Source organism: Orcinus orca, chromosome 2 (assembly GCF_937001465.1).
Source record: "Orcinus orca chromosome 2, mOrcOrc1.1, whole genome shotgun sequence".
Taxonomy (NCBI): domain Eukaryota; kingdom Metazoa; phylum Chordata; class Mammalia; order Artiodactyla; family Delphinidae; genus Orcinus; species Orcinus orca.
In genome coordinates, this window is record NC_064560.1 from 84,656,234 (window position 1) to 84,678,955 (window position 22,722).

The following is a 22,722-nucleotide window of genomic DNA, read 5'->3' on the forward strand; positions in this document are numbered from 1 at the left end:
TAAATAGTTCTTCTATGAACATAGGGGTGCATGTTTTTCAAATTATGGTTTTGTCTGGATGTATGCCCAGGAGTGGAATTGCTGGATCATATGGCAACTCTTTTTTTGTTTTTTGAGGAACCTCCATGCTGTTTTCCATAGTGGCTGCACCAATTTACATTCCTAGGGGTACTTCTGCACCTGTTCCAGGATGAGCTGCATGGCCGGGTCATTCATTATCTGCTGCACCTCAAGGCAGCCACGGCCCATCACTTCACATCTTCAGGCTGTCGTGTTGGTTGTACTGGGCCATGAGGTAGCATTGGTAACCATCTGCTGCTTCCTTTACAGTTGGCGTCCAGGTCTGATGCCTTCTGGTAGACATTTGTGGCCTTTGGGTAGTCTTCCGTCACTTCTAGGGCAGCTGCTTTCCATGTATAGCCCTTGATGAACGTTGGCTCTAGCCGGATACATTCCTCACAGTCCTTGAGTGCCATCTGAAACTCCAAGAGTTTGCTATAGCAGGAAGCTTGATTGCTGTACAATTTAGCATCTTTTGAGTTCTGTTTGATGCTTCCATTTAATGTTTCCTGGCCTGGGGATAGTTCCTTTTCAGAAAACATGCATTGCCTTTGTTCTTCTCCTCTAAAGCCCACTCAGGGTTTATGTAGGCCAGTCACTCTTGCTCCTGCAGGATTTTCTCTTCCTGTTGGCATTTCTTGAGCACATCTGTGGTTCAATGCTCTGCCAGAGACTTGTTGTAGAAATGGATGGCATCCTTGTACTTTTCTTTGAAATAGGCGTTGCCAATTTGAGCATAAGCTCTGGTAGTCTGTCGGTAGTCTTCTGGGCCAACTTCAATGGCCTTCTCAAAAAGCTCCCGGAATTCACTGTAGTTGCCCTTTTCAATGTACACGGCTGCTTGGTTGGTCACGAAAGTAATGTTGGTGGGGTCCAGGCCTGTGGCTCTGTCACAGAGCTTCAAGGTTGCGTCAGAATCTTTCTTCTTACAAGCATCATTCCCCAATTCTTTTCCTTTCAGTGCCTGCTTCTTACTCTCCTGAAGATCTTTTTCCATTGGCTCTGGCTTGGTCTCCTTTTTGGGAGGAGGTGGTGGTGGAGGTATTGTCCTGGGATCACGCTCCAGCTTCTGGTACAGACTGGACATGTTGGAAGGGGTCGTGACTTTCCTGTCTGCCGGCCAGGCCTCCATATACTCTGTAAACACTCTTTGAGCCGAGGATTGTTTGCTTTGTGTTTTAAACCCTCCTCATACGTTCGCTTGGCTTCTTCAAACAGGTTTAAGAACTCAAGAGCTTCTGCTTTTCATGAATAGCCCTTGCCCCAGTCAGGCTTGAAGGCAAGAGTTTTGCAACCATCCTCTGAGAGTGTTTCTTTTCTTTTTTTTTTTTTTTGCGGTACGCGGGCCTCTCACTGTTGTGGCCTCTCCCGTTGCGGAGCACAGGCTCCGGACGCGCAGGCTCAGCGGCCATGGCTCACGGGCCCAGCCGCTCTGTGGCATGTGGGATCTTCCCGGACTGGGGCACGAACCCGTATCCCCTGCATCGGCAGGTGGACTCTCAACCACTGCGCCACCAGGGAAGCCCCTGTCTGTTGTTTCTGCTAGCTCTTGGTTCAATTGTCTGGTCTCCTCCTGTGCCTGGCTGCCTTAGTTGTGTGCCAAATATTAAAAAAAAAAAATTAGTTTGTAACATGTTTTGAGGATTAACACAATGTTATCTTCCTGCAGAGACAATTTTGTTTTCCTGTCCCGGTCCCTGAACTCACTAGAAATTAAAGATCATTTTAATCCAATTTTAGGGATTGAGACTCAAAGCTGGGCTACAGTCTCTGTGAGGTCTGCCTTCCACATCACCCTTACTCCCAAGGTACAGCCTTCCAGGGTCTCAAACAAGTGGTCTGTGGATTTATAAGAGCCATTCACACACCCTGTCCCAAACTTTGGCAGGCCCCGGGCTCCTACTTTTGTCTCTGTAGTAATCTAGAAGCTGTTCAAAGTACTGCTCAGCCTCCCAGCTGCCTTTTTAGGATTGGCGACACCCCCCGCCCCCGCTACCTACCATGGGAAAGCAGCTCCAAATGCCGAGCCTCCCTCTCTGAATTTTTGTCTCCTCCTGTATCTTGCTCTAGGAATTCTTCACTATTGTGTTGACCCTCTGACAGCTTCAAGCAGATTTTTGTTTCTCGGCAGCCAGAGTTTTTATTAAAGGTAAAAATTGCACTTTTTCCAATTTCTTCCTTGGTTAATGGGCAGTTCATACTGCCTACTCCTTCTTGAGGCAGGAGCAAAAGCATGGAGTTGGAAATGAACCTGGAAAGGATGAGGGTTCCCACTTAGCCCAAGTGGAGGGTGCTTGCTGGGGAGACATGGAGAAGGGTGAAGAGAGGAAAATCATGAAGGGCTAAGAGCGCCTAAAAGACTGGGCTGCCTGAAAGAGATGCACGCCCCAAAGACGTCCACTGCCCCCACTGAGGGAGCCCCGCTCAGGTTGGCTGAGTTGGGGGCTGCTGAGTCAGAGAAGGGAGGCCGTGCAAAGTTTCTACCCAACACAGGTGTAAAGTCAGGGCTAGGACAGTAAAAAAAAAAACAACAACCCAGGAAACCCCAAATAACAGTGGTTTGAATAAGACAGACATTTATTTCTCTCTCACACCAAACAAGTTTGGAGGTGGGTAGTCCACGGTCGGTCAGGTGACTTTACAAGGATGTCTAGGACCTTCCTTTTTTGTTCCACCATGTTCCACTCACAGCCTCTACTTCATGGTCCAAGAGCTTGAGTTTCACATTTCAGTCGGCAAGAAGGAGAAGGACAAAGAGTAACACCTTTTCCTTTTGGGGACACTTACCCTACATCCCTCACGGCACTCATCCTATTGGCCAGAACGGGGTCACATGGTCATACCCACTACAAGGGAGGCTAGGAAATACAGTCTTTATTCTGGACCACCCCATGCCCAGCTAAGAATAAGGGATAGTGGGGACTTCCCTAGTGGTCCAGTGGTTAAGACTCCACGCTCCCAATGCAGGGGGCACGGGTTCGATCCCTGGTCGGGGAACTGAGAAACTAAGATCCCACATGCTGCACGGCACAGCCAAAAAATAAATTAAAAAAAATAAGGGATTGTATTAGTAATGAAGAACGGGAGGAGGAATATTCAGGGAGGAGGAATATTCAGGGACAACTAGTGGTCTCTGCTAGTGCCCTCCCCTTTCCTATCCTGTCGTCCCCCCTCTCCTGCCTTCCCTGACATCTCCAGTACTTACAGGTGTAAAGTCACTCCCCCATACTCTTCTCTCTGTTCCTCCTGTGAGCCCCCTATTCTGTCCTGGTCAAGTGGCTGGAGCCCTTGGGCCATCATAGCAACACTTCTCTGAGGAGCAAGGTAACAGACGGTGTGGGGGTGGCGGGGGGCGGCGGGAATAAGGTCTGGATCCGGCAGGCACATGACAAGGGGCACATGAGGAGTGTAAGCTGATCCCTCACCCCACCCCCACTCCTCCACCAGAGGGCTGGGAGCCCGGGAGAGAGAGCCAGGAAGGGGAGGCCCACCTTCAAAGCTGGCGAGGCCTTACCTCCGGAAGGTACATAGGCGAAGCTGAGCATCTGCCAGCCCCGCTGCCGCTGTGTCTAGGCAAATGTCTGCCTGGTCAGCCCTGGGACCACCTGTCCTGTTCCTCCCTTTGGGGTCCCACCTTGCCCACTGCTGTCATGTTCTCCAGGACTCTTTGGGTCTCCACACACCCTCTCTTCTGGTGCTGGACTAGGGTCACAGGATGACCCCCAGTGCAGACCCTCCTCCTGCTCCAGGAAGCCACCACTCGCGATGATCACAGAGAGAGAGGGTTCCCCTCTGTACTCCGCTGTGTTAGGAATGGGGCATGGGGGCGGTGCAGAGCTCTTACGCAGAACAGTCAGACTATAATCGCGCTAGACTGTGGTCCTCTCAGGGCTGTGGAACTCAGGAGGAGGAGGGAGGCACTGGCACCGGCTGCAGTGCCAGGGAAGGGCCTGGTTGAGGGGCTTGAGCTGCTCCACAAGAAGAGGAATACTAACCAGCCCTTGGTACCAGATCCCCATCCTGCCCCAGACGCTGTGAATCTTCTAAAAGTTCTTGTATTGAAATCCTTGATCTCAAGCTAGAATTCCCACTCAATTTATTTCAGGTACGAGGAAGAGTTTATTTCAGGTGTTGGGATGGACATCCTGTTGGAGTGCAAGGGAAGAGCAGCGAGACCCCAGGTCTAGCCCAGCTCATGTGCAAATTCCAGTACCAGCCCTGTCATAGACTGAGCCCCATCCTTGTGCGTAACCTAAGCCCTGATCCTAGACACAGGCTGAGCCCTGATCTCTAGCTCTTGATTGAGCTTTCTCTGCAAAATTGTTCTTGATCAGCAGGGGCTTGAATGAGGAGAGTGAGCATGTGCTCATCTCCCACCACTGGAGCCTGAACCCAGAGCCCTTGCCCGGTGGTGTGCAGTGGTCTTCAGGCATGTTTCTGTCCCTCATCCCTCTCCTGTCCCTGGGAGCTCCTGCTTTGACCATCGCTGTTAAGCCGGCCTCAGAGCTGAGAGAATCTTCAGCCCTGCCCGCAGCTTTGGCCCCAGCCTCGCCTAGACTGGCCTGGCCTGGCCAGGAGGGGCGCTGAAGGGGCCGGGAGATGAGGATCCAGTGTCCTAGGGTGTGAGTGGCCTTTGCTCTTGGACTGGAGCCATCAGAAATCAAATCTTCCTGGCCCTGAGGGTGCCTGGGAAGGGGGCGGACCTGCCAGCCTGGCCAGAGGTTGGGGTTTCTGCAATCACTCCCTCCTTTGTGGAACACTGACACCTCCGGAGACAGAGGCTTCCTGGCATCACCAGGTAAGACCTGGGCATCCTGGGAGCACAGGCAAGGGAGATGGAATGGGGGTGCCAGAGTGGGTTGGCTGGCCTGGGAGATGGGGTCACAGGCCAGAGTCGGGGCGGGGGGGCCGCTTATGGAAGGGCAGGTGGGAGAATGCGGGTAATGGAACTAGGACTGGAGGTATAAGTTGTCAAAGACCAAAGCCTGCCCTGAGGAGGGCATCCACCCCACAACCTGGCCAGGCCTGGACTCTTAACCTCTTCACCCCGAAGGGGCTGGGGTGCAGACGGCAGCCTCTGGGTGTGCAGACACAGGAGTGCAGGTTTACAAAGCAGTTGAGCTGTGATTGAGCAGAGGGAAAGGGCTGGGCTGAGGGGTTTGCCTGATCCTGGGATGATATATGTGTTAGGGCTGGGTCGGACCATGGAGGATTTTTCCCTTAGAGGAAAGAGTGCCTCCAGGTAGGAGTTGCTGGGTGGTGGCAAGAGGCAGGTGAGGAGGGCGGGAGTTTCCAGCCTGATTTCCTGCTGTGAAGGGTTCTAGGGATTATCTCCCCTTAAGGGGTTTCTGCGGTCTGCCTGTCATGAGTGACCTGGGACAGACAGGTCACTGACCCTCTCGGAGGTCACACACAGGCCAGGAGCCTGGTGGGAGAGGCTTTGAAAGAGCTGAAAACCCCCGGGGGTGGGGTTGGTGGGGGAGGGATGCAGAGCGCGGTCTGAGCCCCAAGCCGAGCTGGCTCCCGTGAAGGCACCAGACCCCTGCCCTTCCTGCCCTCCGCAGCTCAACGCTTCTTAGGGCCGCCCTGGTCCTTCTCCTCCTGCGTCTGCAGGGGCAGGGGGAGGAAGGTGGGTGGCAAGCGGAAAGCAGGAAGGACTGCAGCAACGACCAGGAGGAGGCTCTGGTTGAGACTCCACACCGTTCCGGGTCTGCCCAGAATGCCAGGTCTGCGGGGGTACCAGGGAAGGCCCCCTCAACCTAAAGTCCACCCATCGCCACACCCAACATCCCCAGTCCAGGTCTCTGGCCAGGATTCCACAGGGGCCCAGTGGGGGCAGGCAAGATGGGGACTGTTCTCTGATCTGCCCTCCTCCAGACTCCCCTCCTAGCCTAAGGTGGTGGGAGCAGGGACCAAAGTGCCTCAGGAGCTGGGGCAGGGGATGGGGCATGGCTGTCAGTGTCACTGCCCTCCCCTAAGTCCCATTCTACCTGGACACCAGCAGAGCTCCCACCACGGTTAGCACCTCTGCCATCATCACAGCTCTACCGTGACTGCCGCTGTCGCCACAGCCACCCCACCCCACCGTCAGCACCACTAACACCCCCACCCGCGCCCGGATCATCTGCACCACTGAGACCCTCACCACGTCCATGAAGAGCACCCACCTCACGTTTGAAGACTGGACAGAACTTTTCATTCTTCTTCAATAAGTTTTCAGGCCTATAACTTCTCGGGCTGTGGGGCTGGCACATTCAACAGAGTCTGCAGCCCAAAGGGAGAAGGACTTTGCTGGAGGGTCAGGCAGCAGCGCCTGGCAGCTGAGCTGCAGGGCAGAAGTGTGGAAAGGGGCCGGGCAGACGCAGCTCAGGGAGTGGCTGTAGGCTTCAGCTAACCAGAGCTCACAGCTGGGCAACCTTCCTTTTCTGAAGGGGGATCCGAGCGGAGTCTTCCCTCTGCCACCTTGCATCTGGTCCTGGAGGCTGGGCAGCCTGAGCCGGAGCCATCAGCATGAACGGGCAGTGGCTTCCAGCCGCTGGGCTTCTCCTGGCTGGTAAGTGAAGGTGCGGCCCCTGGGGGTGGGGGGCCTGTCCTAGACCCCGCCCACTCACCTGGGGGACTTCCATGGCTCCCACATCAGGGCTGACCTTCCTTGTCTTCGTGTCAGCCTGGCTTTGGTCAGCTCGGAGGATCCTGAGACGGGGCCAGGATCCCCTGCTCAGTCCCCCACACTTGGGGCTCCATGAGGGCACTCAGCGTCACCCACTTGGGGGAACCTGGCATGGGGCTGGCCCCCAAGGGGCTCAGTGCACCCTTGTAGCCAGGTGTGGTATTACAGCTTTCAGAGATGGGTCCCCTCCCCATCCCCCACCCCCCTTCAGCCCTCCAGAAGCATCCTGTGTTCTGGGAATGGAATAAGGTAATTGCCTTGTTTCCTTGCTGGAGGTTGAACAGCACTTCCCAGCATCCTCAAGCAGCCTGGGTCTCACCAGAAAAGACTCCTTTGAGGAGGGGTCCTGCCATGGGGTGGAGCTGGGATGGGAGAGAAGAGAGGGACCCTTGAGGTATGCCCCTTTACCCTCACTGTCCCCCTTTCTGGTGGCAGGGCAGAGTTCCCGTGTCTCTGGTGGGCTAGGGCCAGAGAAAGGAAGTTTCTCCAGAGGTAGCCCAGTGGTTTGGGGCAGAGCCGGGGCCAGGGTTTGGGTCTCCTCAGGCGCCCTAAAGGAGGGAGGAGGCAGGGAGGGCCGGCATCTAAGAGGCTGTGGGCCAATCCCACCCCCTAGCGGCTGGCAAAACGGGCCTCTCCTGTTTTGCAGCTGTCCCGGTGGTCTCGGCTTCCGCCCTGCCCCGTCTTCCTCCTCACAAAGACCTGGGTCCATCTCCCTTGGCTTCTGGCACATCTGCTTTGCAGGGGGACAGCAAGAAGATAGTCCTCCCATCATTAAACGCCTTGGTGGAGTCTTTCCCGCAGCCAAGAGGCCAGGGGAGGCTCCTGGCAGGAAGGGAGGAGCCCTTTCTCCAGAGGCACCTGGGGACCAGCAGGCTCTTCTAGGCTCGCTCCTGGACTTGCCTCTCCACTCGGACCAGCCTGCCCCTTTGGGAACCACGGGGGTCTCAGGCAGGGCCACACCCAGACCAGCTCCATCAGCAGTGGCTGAGCCTGCAGCCCACAGGGCCCCTGAGTCCCAGCCAGTGTCCTACGTGGCTGGACCTGGAGAGGAGATCTTGGTCACCGGGTCTCCAGAGATAGCTGCCACGTCACCATCGCAGGCTTCTCCACAACCTCTGGCCTGGCCCGTGGGCAGGCACACCTTCAGCCCCAATGCTTGGGTGCCTTCTGCATCAGGGGCCAGCAACTTCAGCCCAGGGGCCGCCCCACTTCTGACATTGGCTCCAAAGGCCCCAGAGAAGGCCGTGTCCTCAGCACCCCAGGGCCCACTTGCATTTACATCGATCAGTAACACGTTGGCTGCCACAGAGCCTCTTCTCCCTGTAGCAACAGTGTGGTCAGGGCTGGACACGGCCTCCACAGCGCTCACAGCGGGCTCAGGCTCACCCAGAGGTGGTCTGGCATCCAGTGTGGGCCCAGCACCCAGTGGTCCTTCAATGTTGCCATTGCCCTCAGCGGTACCCTCTTCACAGTCGTCATCAGCATCACTGCCACTGTCGTCCCCACCCTCATCCCCGTCACCTGCACTAACATCACCATCACCAGTCCTGGCCCCAGTTTCCCCCTTCACCACCGGAGCCAGAACCTCTCCGGAGATGCTTCTGCATCTGAGCTCCCACCTACAACCTCAGGCCTTATCTTCAGTGTTTCCAGCGTCCCACCTGCCCTGCCATCTCTGGTGGTTACAGGGATGGCTGCTCTTCAGTGGACAGTCCAGCCTGGGCCGGTGGTCCCTGCCAACCCAGCCCCCTTGACCACCCGCTCCCTCGGATGTGTCTCTGGCCTTCCCACCGGCTGCCCCAGCGTCCCTGGAGGTGCCGCCTCCTCCCAGTTGTCTTTCCTGCCTCACCCTGGCCAGGCTGTCTCATTGCAGGACTCAGGCTCCCCCTCCCCAGGACCCAGTCGAGTGACTCACTCTGTGACCTTCACGATCACCAATGAAGCCTTCTCAGCGGCACTCGGGAACCCTGCCTCCCTGGAGTACCAGCTGCTGAGTGAAAACATCCGACATCAGGTGCGGGCTTCTTCCTCCGTCTGCTCAGGCGTGCTGACCCCAGCCCACCCCCTACCCCACTTACCTCTGAGCACCCAGGCCCGTCCCACCTCTGTGCTTTGGCATGGGCTGTTCCTCCACCCTGGGCCACCTCGCGCCCTCCGCTGCCCTTGCTGCCTGGCGAAGGCTGCCTCCTTGGAGAGGCCTCCCCTGGTGACTCAGAGCCCCTGCCCTGCAGAATCGGCATCCCTCCCTCTGTGAGCTGCCTTTCCCACACCATCCCACCCCAACCTGTGGCTCTCCATAGACCTCAGCTCCCTGAGGGCAGCCGGGCACAGGGCTGGGTGCCCACAGGGGCTCTGGAAGTGTGGAGTCAATGAAACTCACCCTGTGCCTCTCCTCAGTGTGGGGAGGAGCATGTGGGGTGCAAGGTGGGAGCCCAAAAGGTAGAAAACTGACCCTGTCCCGTGAGTGGCTCCAGCAGGAAGGGAGAGCCAGGCAGAGACCCTTACAGAGAGTGGGTGTGGAGAAAGCGCTCTCCCAGGAGGGCGGGGAGCTGTTACGGAATAAACAGAAGACTGATTTAGATTGCCAGGGTTAAGGGGTTGCCCAGAGAACACCTTTCTTTCTTTTTTTTTTTTTTTAGTATAAATTTATTTATTTATTGGCTGCATTGGGTCTTCGTTGCTGCGCACGGGCTTTCTCTAGTTGCGGCGAGCGGGGGCTGCTCTTCGTTGTGGTGCACGGGCTTCTCACTGCGGTGGCTTCTCTTGTTGTAGAGCATGGGCTCTTGGCACGTGGGCTTCAGTAGTTGTAGTACGCGGGCTTAGTTGCTCCGCGGCATGTAGGACCTTCCCAGACCAGGGCTCGAACCCGTGTCCCCTGCATTGGCAGGCAGATTCTTAACCACTGCGCCACCAGGGAAGTCCAGGAACACCTTTCTGAGAAAGGGGAATTTTAACTGGGATGGAGAGAAGGCAGCCAGATAAAATGGGGAGGGGCTTTCTAGACAGAGGGAACAGCGTGTGTGAGGACCCTGAGGTGAAAAGGTGGGCAGATGCTGAGGCCCAGGGCCACGGGACAGAGGGGCTGCATGGAGAAGACAAGAAACCCAGGGTGGGAGGGGGAGAATTAGGAGGAGGGGCTGTCGTCCAGGTGTGATGGCAGGGTGGCGGCTGTAGGGATACAGGACAATTGGATTGGAGAGTGATTTTCAATAAAACGACAGAGAAGGAAAGGCCTGGGGAGGCTGTGTGTTTGCTGGACAGCTGGAGGCGCCCTGCGGTTCTCAGTAGAGGGTGATGGGCAGGTGGTCCCTGGCAGCCACGCGGGAAAGTCTTGGGTGGCCCCCGGCAGTCCAGGTGGCCAGTGGGGCCATTGCAGGGGCCAGACCAGAGATAATGAGAGTGGACGAGGGTGGGCTGATGCTGTGGAGAAGTGGGGGGCCACGATGACCCTCAAATGCCTCTGTCTGTCCTCAGCTCCAGTCCGTCTGTCACGAGGCCTTCTCCAGCTTCGAGGGTGTCGGTGTCCTGCTCTTTAGGTAAGTGAGCGAGTCTTTCAGGGTCCACCACCTGCCTGCCAGCCGGTCTGTGTCTTCTCAGGCCGCAAGAGCACTTGCCCAGGCTGCCCCGCCGTGCCCAGCCCCACCAAGGCCAGAAGCACCTTAGGGGCCAGGAAAAGCCCTGAGTGGGCGGGCAGGAGGCCCACATCTGGTTCTGCCCCTGGCTGCGTGACCTCAGGTGACCTCCTGCCTGCTCTGAGCCCCAATTCCAGCTGCAGAATTTGGGCAGGGGTGCCAGGCATTGCCTGAATGTGGTGGGAAAGGCAGAGGACTTCCCTGGGGCCAGGAGCCCATAAATGACATGTAAATAGATGCAAATCCCCTCTCTGGTTCTGAGCCCCTGGGGATACTGGGGGGACCTAAAGCCAGATTTGCAAGCCGATGCCAGCCCTGCAATCTCATAAAAAAGGTTGAGAAGGTCCAAATCATCACATGTGAACTGTGAGCTCGGTGTAGACCTTGATAGAGGCTTGACTATACCTAGTGACGGGATTTAGATCGCCAGGGTTAAGGGGTTGCCCAGAGAACACCACCACTATCTTTCCAGGCCTTGAGCCAAGTTGGTTAGAAAGTTTCCCCTTTTAATGCACTGAGATCTCTCTCTGAATTCCCTGCCCTGGGTCTGAACAGAAGCTTTGTCTCCCCAGCCCCAGGACGGCACAGCAGAAAACGGGTCCTCAGGGGAAGGATGAAGGAAATCTGGATCCCGAGGCTGCTCGTTTTCAGATCTCTCCCCACAAACCCCTTCAACCCCATGCTCAGGCCAGGCTGCCTCCTCAGGACATGGCCAGTTGGTCCACCTCCTACAGGCTTTCAGAGATTCCTCAGGCCTGTCACCTCCCTCTCTCCAGATCCCCTGCTCCTGTGATGCCACCAAAGATGTTTTTCTCAGTCTGGCTCAGGTTGACTTCCTGATTGCTCACAGCGGCCGTCTCCCTGGGCGGGATTCCCAGTGTTCCCGTTAGAGCCAGTTTGTTGGGGTGTCCGAGGGAACCTGCTTTCCCGAGCACCTGCTTTGTGCTCTGCCGGCTGCACCATTAGTCATCACACAACCCTACAGCAAAGGAATCATTCTCCGCATTTTAGCAAGGAGGCAGCTGAGACCCAGAGGGGTGCTGTCACACAGGGACTCAGTCCACGGCTCCCCCGGTGGATTCCCCTTCCTCGGGACACTGGCCTACTTGTGCACCAGCCAGGTCCTCATCCAGCCCCCAGGGCCCTCCCTGCTCCCACTGGACCCCTGGTAAGGATGTGTCTCTGTCCCCAGGCCGGACTCTGCAGCTGTGAATGCCTCCCTTGTGTTTGGGGGCCTCACCCCGGGCCCCTCTGCCCGTGAAGTCCTCTGGACTCTGTACCGCAAAGTGAAGGCCGCAGGGAAGTTGTTGGGGACCCTGTCCCTGGATGAGAGCAGTCTCGCCTCTGATGGTGAGTCTCCGCCCGCCCCCCGCAACCCCCTACCTCAGCGCCTCCTCGCCTGCCCACAGATGGCTGGGGGTGCTCCCTAGAGGGGCCCAGCTCCTGCCCTGGCCATGAGGCAGCGCATGGTGGGTCAGGAGGCTCCTGGGGCCTCCTGAAGTCCCAGCCATGGCTCTGCAGGGTCCGACCTGACCGACCTGGCCCTGGAGACCACCAGCAACCATCTCATGGCCATGAGGCCCTTCCAGCCCCCGCTCCTCCTGCCTGGCTCTGCCCGCTTTGTCCTGCTGGAAAAGACGATCCTCCGACAGGTGAGGTGGCCTCTTGACCTCCCTCCGAAGCCTGGGACACCCACTTTGCCTTCCTTGACTGCAGGCCTCCATGGCTTGGGGGTGAGGCGTGGGGCGGCACCCAGCCACGGCCCTGTGGGGGGACGCAGGCATGGAGGGCACACAGCCCTGCCTGATGGGCCCCCATTTGAGGGGTGACACCCCGCCCGGGGGTGGAGAGGTTGCCTGAGGGAGGTGACAGCTCTGTCCCAGGGGCATATGGTCAGGCTCTGTAACCAGACACCCCTATCCAGGGCCAGCACTAGGGTAGGAAGTGAGACACCCAGGACGCAATATTTAAGGAGGTGCTCAGTTGCCTCACCCCAGCCCTGCCCCCACCCCATCCCACACTGGGTCTCAGGAGTGACAGTCCCCAGGCCTGCTCTGACCTCCAGGACTCCCCACAGGTCACACCCGTGCTGTCAGGATTCTATACAGCGCGTCCCCAGGAAGAGCCCCTGCTCCTCTTCAGGTGGGTTGGGCTCTTCCCCTGCTGCCCAGCCTGCCCTGCTCCTCTCCTGGGGGCCACCCTGGGGCAGAGGGGGGCGTGACTCCGAGCCAGGCCATGGGAGCCATGGGCTGGGGGCCACCAGGGGAGGGCTTTGTCCCAGATAGCTCCAGCTGGCCCTATAAGGTTCTGCCCTAGGAGGTAGGGAGCCCTAGTGCCTGAGGCTGTGCTGGGGTGGGAGGGTGGATACCTGCTTCTAGAAACATGTGCTGGCGGAGCCTGTAACCCCTGCACTCCCCTCTTGTACTCACCCTAGTAATGCGGACCAGTGGGCGGGCGTTTACATCGAATACAAGTTCCAGACCCCCATCGGTACCCACCTCCCAGGCTTGGCCAATCACCTGGCCCGGAACATAATGGATCCTACTGTCCAGAAATCCAGCATCATGGCCAATGGTGAGTCAAGGCTGGGATCCCTGTGTGTCTCTGGCCAGCAGCCTCTTAATCTGAGTCTCAATGTTCCTCCTCTGGAGAATGGACAGAATTTCATTTCAACCACGAATACTCTTGTGCTGGGGCCACCGAGAAGAATCAGTTACGGAGCCTCAGATGGGGAGCTGGATAGATAAGCTCTGTGGGCCATCGTACCTGTCACAGCTACTCGACTGCTCCCTTATAGCTAGAAGGCAGCCCCAGACACTATGTAGACAGATGGGCATGGCTGTGTGCCAATACAACTTGATGGATACAGAAACCTGTATATCACGTAACTTTGATGTGCCACACAATACTATCCTTTTGATGTTTTTCAACTATTTAAAAATGTAAAAACTATTCTTAGCTCGTGGGCTATACGTAAACAGGCAGCGGGAGGGACTGAGCCTCAGACTGGATGGGGCTGACTGCTGGCTGAGAGCACAGAGGTCGGGGTGAGCAGCCCTGCGGCAGGGCTTGGGCCTCTCCCAGGGCTCCCGGGAGAGGGGGTTTAGGCTGATGCCCACCCACCTCTCCGCCCCTGTAGCGGGGAAAGCAGAGCTGGTGCAGTGTGAAGTGTGGCTGCCGATCCTGGACCAACCCCTCGCCAAGGGCTCGCGGGACCAAAGCAGCCCTAAGTCCCAGAAACTTCGGGGGATGCTGATGAGATGGGTGAAGCGGGGGCGGGGGGAGAGAAGGGAGGAGCAGGAGGCTGGAGGCTTCATGTGTGGGGACCCAACAAGGCTGCCGTACAGCTGTGACCCTCTTCCTCCTCTCTGCTCCCCAGCTGACCACCGTCCTCAGGCCTCTGCAGAACTCCGGCCAAGTGGTGGTGAAGTTCCAGTAAGGCCGTGGTGGCTCTGGGTGGCCTGGGGCCCAGGGCTGAACTCTAGCGGTGGGGCCAGTGGCTCAGAGAAACGGCCTTCCTGAGACCCCCGGGCTGTCTAGCGTCCTGACACTGGTGAAGATCTTCCCGCCAGGCCCGACCCACTGACTGCCAGGGTGGGTGCCACCTTCTTCAGGGCCGCGCCGGCCCGAGCCCTCGTGCAGGACTGCGTGCTCCGGGGTCTGCATGACCTGCAGGAAGCTGAGGGCCTCTCCGTGGAGATGGTCAGCCCAGACCTCGGTCAGTGCCTCTCTCCTGGCTTCCCTCTCTGTATCTGTGTCATCCGGCCGTTTGCATCCTGCCTCAGGCTCGTTGCCTTGCTGCCCCTGCTCCCCGCTCCTGCCCTCCCTTCCTCCTGGACTAGCCCCCAGCGGGCTGCTCTTTAGGGTCCAGGCCCGGCTCCTCCTCTTCCCGGGAGCCCTCCAAGGTGGCCCCAGCTCTACAGCTCTATTCCTGTAGCTCCTTCTGGGCCAGGACCCCTCGCCTGGGACGCCTCTGCAGGCCTGGCTTTGCCTTCTCAGGGGTCTGTGGTCTGGAATAACGGGGACCCACCCAGCCATCATCTGCGCACTTTGTTCTGAAGCCTCGGGTCAGCTTCACACCCCCACCCCCAGCTACGCTGTGGCGCTCATCGTCCTGGGGCTTCTGCTTCTTGCATTCACCCTCGTCCTGGTGAGCGTCTGACTGGGCCAGGGTCTCTTTCCCGGGAGACAGGCTGGGCCCTTGACCCTCTGAGTCAGGCTGAGGGGTCACTCCCCACCCCAGGAACTGAGGGGCTTCCAGCCAGGGAGCTTGGCCTGACCCCACCCTTCCCGTCCCAGGTGCTGACGCGGAAGGCCTGCTTCGGAGTGTCCAGGTACAGAGGTCAGTTCTCCCTGCTCCCCGGGACGTTTACCCTGGATGGGGTCGGCCTCCCAGCCACCAAGGCCTCGTGCAAACATTTCCCAGTGGGTGTTGACAGAGCCTGGGCGGTACAGTCACTGTGCCCCAAAAGCTCACCCCTCTGTCATGGAGGGTGAACCCGGGGTGGTCGAGCAGAACCGTCTAAATGCGCTCCACTGAGCCCCAGAAATGCTGCAGAGAGTGGGTGGACAGAGGCAGAACTTAGGGCCCCCCGTGGCCGGGAGAGCTGGAGCAGGGAAGGCGATCTGGGGAGGGGAGCTTGCCTCTACCACCGGAGGACCAGGCAGTGACTCCTCCACGCCCCGGAGGAAGTGGGGACACGCGCCCCAACTCAGTGTCCCCTTTGACCCCAAAGCCAGGAGGACGTGGGGGAGGGCAGGTAGCACCATTCTGGGTACACTGTTGTTCCTGACTCCTGGCTTTTGTCCTTTCCCCACCCCTCAGGCGCCCCTTCCCGATGCTGCTCCTGCCACTGAAACTGCACCCCAAACCTCTCCTCCTCCCGGCCCCGCCCCCAGCCTAACACAGTCAGCGCCTCAACCCTGACAACGAGAGCCAGAGCAGCAAGGCACCACCTGAGGTCACACAGCAAAGGGGGCTTCTTCCCTCCTAGCTCATCCAAGGACTAAACGCCCAGGGCCACGACAGAGGCAGGGTGCGGGGGACAGCACCTCACCACCCCACACCAGGGACACCAGGCATGCTCTAACCACGGCGGCACCCACCTCCCCCCGGAAGGTCTGGAAAACTACTCGATACCATCGTCATACTCAGGTCAGGCTCTGGGGAGCGGAACAGGGCAAGATGAAGGCCTGCAGAAGATGCGGGCAGGGGAAGAGAGCTGGCGCCCTCACACCTGACCTGACACGGTGGTGGGGCTGGAGGTATCATTGGTCTCAAGCCAAACCGGTCTTTTTGGGGTACGGGAAATTAAATGACGCAGCGCAATCAGAAGCTGGTACAAAAGACTGCTTTTGTTTCTAGGCAGTCATCCAACAGGAGAGGTTCAGAGCAGAGCCCACAGGAGGAGGAGGTGGGGGCAGAAGACTGACAGGGTCAAGGGTGGGAATGGGGACTCTTGGGGGCAAGGCCTGGTCCCAGCCCCACCTCCGCCTTAGGCCCGGCCACCCTCAGACCAAAGGCCTTGGGGTGCTGGTGGCCGAGGTGAGGCCCGGCTGTGTGCCAGGGAAGGTTGGCGCCGCGGGGCAAGCCGGGCTCAGAGAACAGACCGCCTGGCTGGGGAAGGTCTAGGACGGAAGCTAAGCTGACCACCTCTCAGGGGCGGAGGGTGGGGCTTTGGAGGGGGAGGCAGCTTTCCTGGACCACAGCCAGGGAGGGGAAGGCCTTGGCCCACAAACCTCCAGCGACTGCTGGGCCCGCTGGGACGTGAGCGATGTGGTGGCACAGGGTGATGGCCTTTGAAACCTTTGAACCCATGACTTAGAAGGGAAGGGGACTCAAGTGTAGTCTTACCCCAAAGGCTCCCTCGACCTACAGAAGAGCCGGCAGGCCCGGTGAGGGGACCCAGGAGCCCAGGGCCCAGATAGCAGCGAGCACCAAGATGCCAGAGAGGGTCAGCAGGAAGGTCACCACGTAGAGGTTGGCTGCAGCTGGTGGCCGAGTCCTCTGCACTTCTGGAATACGTAAGCTTTCATTCCTACTCCTGAAGGGCCCCTGCCCCCCAAGCCTCTACCCCTTGGTACCCGGAAAGTAACCTGATATCTGCACCTATCTTGGGTCAGCCCCCTCTCTCCACGACTTCTGACTCAAGGGCCACGGCAGGCCAGGGACTAGGAGGCGGCCCTGCAAGGTGCTCCCCCAGCCGTCAGGATGCCGAAAACATCCCTGCTAGTGTTTTTCTTAGGGAGGGAGGGTTATGCCAGCCTTGTTCTCCCGAGCTGCCCCCCTTACCATGAGAGTCCCTGTAGGTGATACAGGAGAGAAGGGGGTGGGATAAGCAGGAAAGAGCCTGAGGGCCAAGGCTGGCCAGTGAACACTGAGCCCCTCTTCTCTTCAGGCTTTGGTCGCCTGGCCCTCCACAAGCCAGGCTGTCGAGCATCACGTGAGGCCTCGCGTGAAGATACAGTTCAGACACACCTGGTGACCTCTGTGGGTTTGAAGGAGAAGGTACAGGGAAGGAAACCCACACGTGGGGACCTAGCATGGTCTCTCTGGAGGTGAAGTGACAGTATACCTGCAACACATAAGGAGAAAGGGTCTACCTGGCAAGGTGAGCCAGCCATGCGGACACCAGGCTGGACAGACATCACCAGGGTCTACAGGATGGCGGAGGGGCCTGGCAAACCAGCACCCTCACGCAGACGAGTCTTTCCTAAGCAGGTCTTCCCCATGGGCCAGATGGGGCCTGCAGGACACTTCCCACGGCCCACCGTTACGCGGACTTTAATTCTCAGCAGCTCTGGAACTGCGCAGTCCCATTCTCCAGCTGAATAAACAGAGGCTCAGAGATGAACACGCAGTGCTACCTTGATCCCTCCGCCTGCTGCCTCCTCCAGAACTCAGTTCATTCTAAAAACCTAACACTCATCAAGCACCTGTGACTAGGTGCTATTCTCCCCATCTCGCAGCCGAGGAGAGGGAAGCAGAGGAGTTAAGTGACTTGCCCAAGGTCACAGTCACAGGGCTCCAGAGCCTGCATTCTTGACGACCACATGCCCACAGCAGGGCGGTGCTAGCATCTGCACCTGAAAGGTGGGAACTCTGCTGCCTTCTTGGACAGGGCGTGCAGCCCCAGGTTTTGGGAGGTGGCAGTGCAGGAAACAAGCCGGCCCATTGGGCCAGTGGTTCTCCAGGGTCTGAGGGGCAGGGAGAGTGCTGTGAGCCACTCCCCCACCCACCCCAGCGACACTCACTGGGAACCTTGAATCAGCACCTGCCAGAGGGTGGGGAAGAGGCTCAGCCCCCGCTGCACCTGGAGTGGGAGGTGGGCAGGGATGGGCACTCTGCCTCCAAGCAGCCTCAGGCGGATGAGAGAGGACCAGATCTCTTGCCTCACCCTTTCCCCCCACCCCAAGGTGCCCTGCAGGGGAGAAGGGGCAGCTGCCCACCAGGCCATTGCTCAGATGGAGAAGAGCCTATGGGAACCATGGGGGCTGTATTCTAGAAGGAGAGCATGACCTCCTGGTTACTCCAAGGCCAGGCCCAGGCCTACCAAGGTGGCCACGTCTCCAAGGAGGGCCTGGTAGATAAGAGACGCAATGTCCCTGAGTGGTTCTATAAACTTCCTGTTAAGGACAGATGAGGAAATGGGCAAGACAGTCATGTTCAGTGAGAGCCTGGCAGGTAAAGGAGGGGCCAGAAGCAGACAGAGGTCAGCTGGGCCCAGGCCTGGACCCTGGAGGGACAGCAGGCTGGGGGAGGGGTGTCACTCACCAGCCACAGCGAGGGAGCTCAGGTCCATGAGCAGCTGGGCAAGGCCATCAGCACCTGGGGACCGTCTGCCGGACCCGGCTCTGTACTCGGGCTTCTGCCTGGAACCACAGGTGCCTGACACTGGCCTGAGGTAGGGAGGGTGGCAGGAGAGGCACCTGTGGCCAAATGCAGGCACCTCAGCACGGGGGCGGGGGGATGACATGCCCAAAAGAGACTACCGGGGTCACGAGCTTAAGCGAGTGTCATCCTGGGACATCTTGTCCACGTAAGTCAGAACTTATCCCCACCCTCAGCTCACAGTCTGGTTGGGGCTTGACAAACAGATGTCAGTGCTGTGGAGAGGGGGCCTAGCCAGCGTGGGACATCCAGCAAAGATGTGTTTTGAATCTGCCAAGAAGATCCATCCACAACAGGACCCTCAGGTCCAAGTCCAGGGCCCAAGAGCTAGGGGCTAGGTGTTCACCAAGGGGCTGGAAGGTGGCAAGGCGATGGCCCAAGGCTCCAGCAGGAAACTGCAGCGGCCAGAGCCTGTCTTGGTGGGGCAGCCCTGGGGATGACTGTGCCCGGCATCCCCCAGGGCCGGGATAGGGGACTGCCCAGGGGAGGGGTCTGAGGACCTCTAGGGAGACAGACTCAAGGTGTCCTGGGCACCTGGATCAGGAAGCATGTGAGGGCACCCTGCCCAAGGCCAGCTAAGAACCTGGGAAATGCCTTTCTAGTCTAAGCCACTCATGCTGCAGCCCAGATGCCATCTCTCCTCAAATAGGAGATGAGTTGGCAGGGAAGGCACCCTATTCCCTCCCTCCCCCCAACCAGATGTGAAGGGAGGTGAAAGGCTGTTGCAGGACCCAGCCCGCCTGGGTTCTCTAGCACCTGGAGTGGGTGGGGAGAGAAAGTGCAGCTGAGTGAGAAAAGCCAAGGTCCCACCGCCCCCTCTCTGCAGGGTGACCTTGGACAAGCTGCTTGCTGTCTCTGGGGTCCGGAGACTCACAGGGGAAGGGCCAGGTTTGGAGGTCCCGATCCTGGAGCCCAGAGCTACCCCTAGAGAGGACAGCCTACGGAGCCCTGTCCTCCCGATTCTGCCCCCGCCCCTGGGAACAGCATCCTCCCAGCTCAGAGGCCCTGGAGGTGGAGGGGCTGCACCTGCTTTCAGATTGCTCCATAGTGTGAGTTGGCCTTCGTCCTGAGCAGGGTGCTGATCCCACGGTCACCCAGGTGATGGGCAGCTTCTCAGGCTACAGGTGCTCCGAGGTATACCCTGCAGGGCACAACACCGGGAGGGTGTAGGTACATTGAACAGGGCCCCCAGGCCACTCTGGGCCAAGACCTGAGCTCTGTTTGTCCATGGAGACTCTGACCTGTGGCAACCCCTGCTGGGCCTCAGTTTTCCCCGCTATCTCATGAGGATGACAGTATTGCCTTGGAAGGCAAACAAGGGCAACCTTAGCTCCCAGCAGGCCCAAGACCAAAGGAAGCAGGGTTCTGGGTTGTTCTAGAAGGTGAGGCTGGGGCAGATGAGGGCCTTGCTCCAAGGGAATCACAGCCATCTGGGTCCTAGTCTAGACCCTCATAGGCCATCCCATAAAACCCAACCCTAATATGAACCCCTACGGAAAGCGTTAAAGTGTGGGGTCAGGAGGGTGGGGGATGACCCTCCAGGAGAAGGTTCTTAGGCCTAGGGGAAGGTTTGAGCTGGCCCACAGAGCAGTCAGAAGGGTAGGTGACAGGCATCCTCACAAGATCAGCCAGGGAACCCAGGAGGGACAAAGGTGTGGTGGTGGGCATGTTCCAGAAGAGAGCGGGCATCCCCCCACTCACCGCTGGGGCTGAGTGAGGCCAGGCCCGTGCACCAGGGGCAGCAGGTACCCTTGCGCTGGCGCGCCTTGGCTACCACGGTGCTCGGGAAGTCTGCGTTGGCGAGCAGAATCTGCCTCCAGCCTCCAGCTGGCTCTGCACCCATACCGACCTCTGGCTGCAGGGAGCCGGTGCAGTGAGGACTCAGCTGGCACGCTAGCCACCACCGGAGGCCGGGGCCCCTCCCCAGCCTGGAAGGGGCCTGAGAGGCGGGCAGGGCCCCTAGGCTTAGCAGCCCACGCAACACCATGGAGCCGAGAAGACTTACTAGAAACAGACTGGATTTTAGGAAGCAGGCATGGAGGACAGCAAGCACCTGAACCGAGGAGAGGGAAGCCTCTAAGCGTGGACTCCATCGGGCATGACCACCCGGGAAGGGCTGGGCTCCACTCCACCATTAAGAGCTGGGGCCGTGGGGGAACCGTCCACCTCGCTGCCTCAGTTGGCCCCCTTTGCTGAGGAAAGGAGGGATAACTGCCTCTCACGTGGAACCTAGGACAAAACAAAGCGTCAGTCCCACATGGGTACATTCTAGGGAGGGAGAGGCCAGGGGCAGCATTGTGTGTGCTTGGGGCAGGGTAGGAGATACGGAGAAAACTGCCTTCTTTGAGGGCCTAGGAGAAAGGAAGATAAGCAGAGAGGAACTCCCAGACATTCTGCCTCAGGCCCTTTTCCAGCCACCCTCTAAGCAGCTCCGCCGTAACTTGGGTGGCACTATTCTTACCGTCAGTATGGTTTCCAGGCTGAGCCGGGGGTGAGGGAGAAGCAGTGCATAGGTGACGTGCGTGAGATAGAAGTGGAGAGGAGCATGGTTGCCTTGGAGGCCTGGCCTGGGGCTTCCGCCACGGTACCTGCCTTGCCCGTGCTGGAGCAACCTGCCAGCTGTGGCTTCCCACTCAAAGGTACCCAAGTGCCAGGACCGGAGCCAGACTCCCCTCAGGGGCAAGAGACAGAGTGGGATGGGACACAGGCCACCCAGCCATTATTGGGGTTTAGGGCCTGCTTGCCAGCTGGAAAGACAGAGGGACTCTGCTTGAGGGAAGGACTGGGCCTGGGCCACTCAGACCTACCTCTGCGACAGGGGCAGTCCCATCCTCCGGTTAGACTCATAAGCTGACCAGAGGGGACCTGTAGTCCCCCCAAAGTCCCTACCCCCTCCCGCCCAAGTGTTCACCATAAAAAGGGGTGCAGAAACACCAGGCACTCCTCCCAGCTGGCTGTGGCTTCCTGGGTCAGGACCCCTGAGTGAGTCGAGTTGGGGGTCCCAGCAGCCAAGGTGGGAGGAGAGCCGGGTCCCCCCGATGGATACTAGATGGGAACACAGCAGAAGCTGTGAGAGCTGGTTCCTCAGGACTGAGCACCTCTGCCCAGATGTCCTCAGAGACACTCCCGCTGCCCAGTTCAGCCCAGAGAGCCAGGGCCCGGTGCCACATAGGCTCTCTGCTTGAGAGGAACGTCCCGGGAGTCATTACATCTCTCTGCCCAGAGGCTCAGGTATCCAGGCTCTGGGTGGGCCAGCAGGCAAAAAGAAGGGGGCTGTGGGTCCCCCAGCAGTCAGAGGCCTTGGTGGCCACAGAGCCAATGGGTAAGGGAGAAGGGGGACTGGGCTCTGCCCCACTGAAGTCGGTGGCACCAGGCTCCCGAAGGGTCCCTGGGAGGAAGACCAGCGTGAGAGGAAGTATTGCAGAAACCTTAGGCACCTCCTCTGCAGGGTGGGCCCGGCTGGAGGGCCCATATCAGGGAGGTGGGCCTTGGGGCTACAAGAGAAAGGAGCGGCTGGTGCCGCATGGAAGGCAAGCCTGGTGTACAGAACGTGGCATCAGCTGAGCAGGGTGAGGTCTCCCTGAGACAGGCTTGCACCTGGACACAAGCCTCCTCCAGCAAGAAAATACAAAGGAAGTATCAATATAAGGGACTAAAGATAACTGCGTGCATGCGCAGTTGGGGCAAATTCTGGACAACGCGATACAAAGAGACCAAGGTGTGGGCACACCACCTGAGCCACCCCTCCGCCCGACCCCTGGACACACCCCCACATAAGGAACTGGCTCACCCCACCTCAGCTGGCGAGCAAGCAATGGAACCTGTTACTTGTCACTTGTTCTCGCTCCCCGCTGCTACAACAGGGGCCCGAATAAAGCCTTGCCTGAATTTCTTTTCTGGCCTCTGATCCATTTTTACTGATTAAGGAGGCCAAGGACCCAGTCGGCAACATCCCCACCAGTCCTGAGGAACGCGGGAAGAGCCCGGGATGCCAGGGGCTGGGGCCAGAGGCGCCCGCGACCAGGAGAGGGGTCTGAGCTACCTCCAGATGGAGCAGCACCGGGTCCGGAGAGGCTCCAAGCTGGACAACCGGCCAGGGCTGGGGCACCACAAGCTGGGGGCCTGGGATGCACACTGGGCTGGAAGGCAGTGTTGGGGAAGCACCAGGCAGATCTGGTGGGGACCTGGTTTAGTGGCTGGGACTCGTGCCACCTGCTAGGCTTGGCTTTACCAGGGTGGTGATGGACAGGGCTGGGGAAGATGCCCCTGGAAGCTGGCGTCCTCAGGACCAACAGGTGGCAAGCTGAGGGGTGGCAGGCAAGGCTGGTCAGGGCTACCCTGGCTCTCCCACACTGAGGAGGCGCCAAGCTTTGCGGAAAGGCAGGCAGGGCCGAGGACTGCCGGGGCACCCAGGCCTCCCGGAGCAGGGTCTCTTGCCCACTCACAGCGGATGGGAGCCCAGGCCTCAC

General features: G+C 58.8%; 1 protein-coding gene and 1 pseudogene across 5 annotated transcripts in view; one reads left to right on the forward strand and one right to left on the reverse strand.

Annotated features, from left to right (window-relative positions):
* Positions 1 to 22,145, forward strand: part of LOC117203841 (taste receptor cell protein 1) — a 70,505-nt gene extending 48,360 nt beyond the window's left edge. For 2 of the 5 annotated variants that reach the window (XM_049706761.1, XM_049706762.1), the window contains 12 exons: positions 4,166 to 6,613; positions 7,377 to 8,744; positions 10,205 to 10,266; positions 10,935 to 11,189; positions 11,555 to 11,712; positions 11,884 to 12,014; positions 12,440 to 12,504; positions 12,797 to 12,936; positions 13,742 to 14,080; positions 14,662 to 14,704; positions 15,188 to 16,386; positions 16,761 to 22,145. In XM_049706761.1, the coding sequence (XP_049562718.1) occupies positions 8,421 to 8,744; positions 10,205 to 10,266; positions 10,935 to 11,189; positions 11,555 to 11,712; positions 11,884 to 12,014; positions 12,440 to 12,504; positions 12,797 to 12,936; positions 13,742 to 13,884 (1,278 nt within the window). In that variant the 5' untranslated portion in view covers positions 4,166 to 6,613; positions 7,377 to 8,420 and the 3' untranslated portion in view covers positions 13,885 to 14,080; positions 14,662 to 14,704; positions 15,188 to 16,386; positions 16,761 to 22,145. Of the gene's footprint in view, positions 1 to 2,107; positions 2,210 to 4,165; positions 6,614 to 7,376; positions 8,745 to 10,204; positions 10,267 to 10,934; positions 11,190 to 11,554; positions 11,713 to 11,883; positions 12,015 to 12,439; positions 12,505 to 12,796; positions 12,937 to 13,741; positions 14,081 to 14,661; positions 14,705 to 15,187; positions 16,387 to 16,760 lie in introns of those variants that run through there. The other 3 variants (XM_049706763.1, XM_049706764.1, XM_049706765.1) reach the window with 3 other exon arrangements.
* Positions 163 to 8,403, reverse strand: LOC101281348 (stress-induced-phosphoprotein 1-like; annotated as a pseudogene).
* Positions 22,146 to 22,722: the final 577 nt, after the last annotated feature.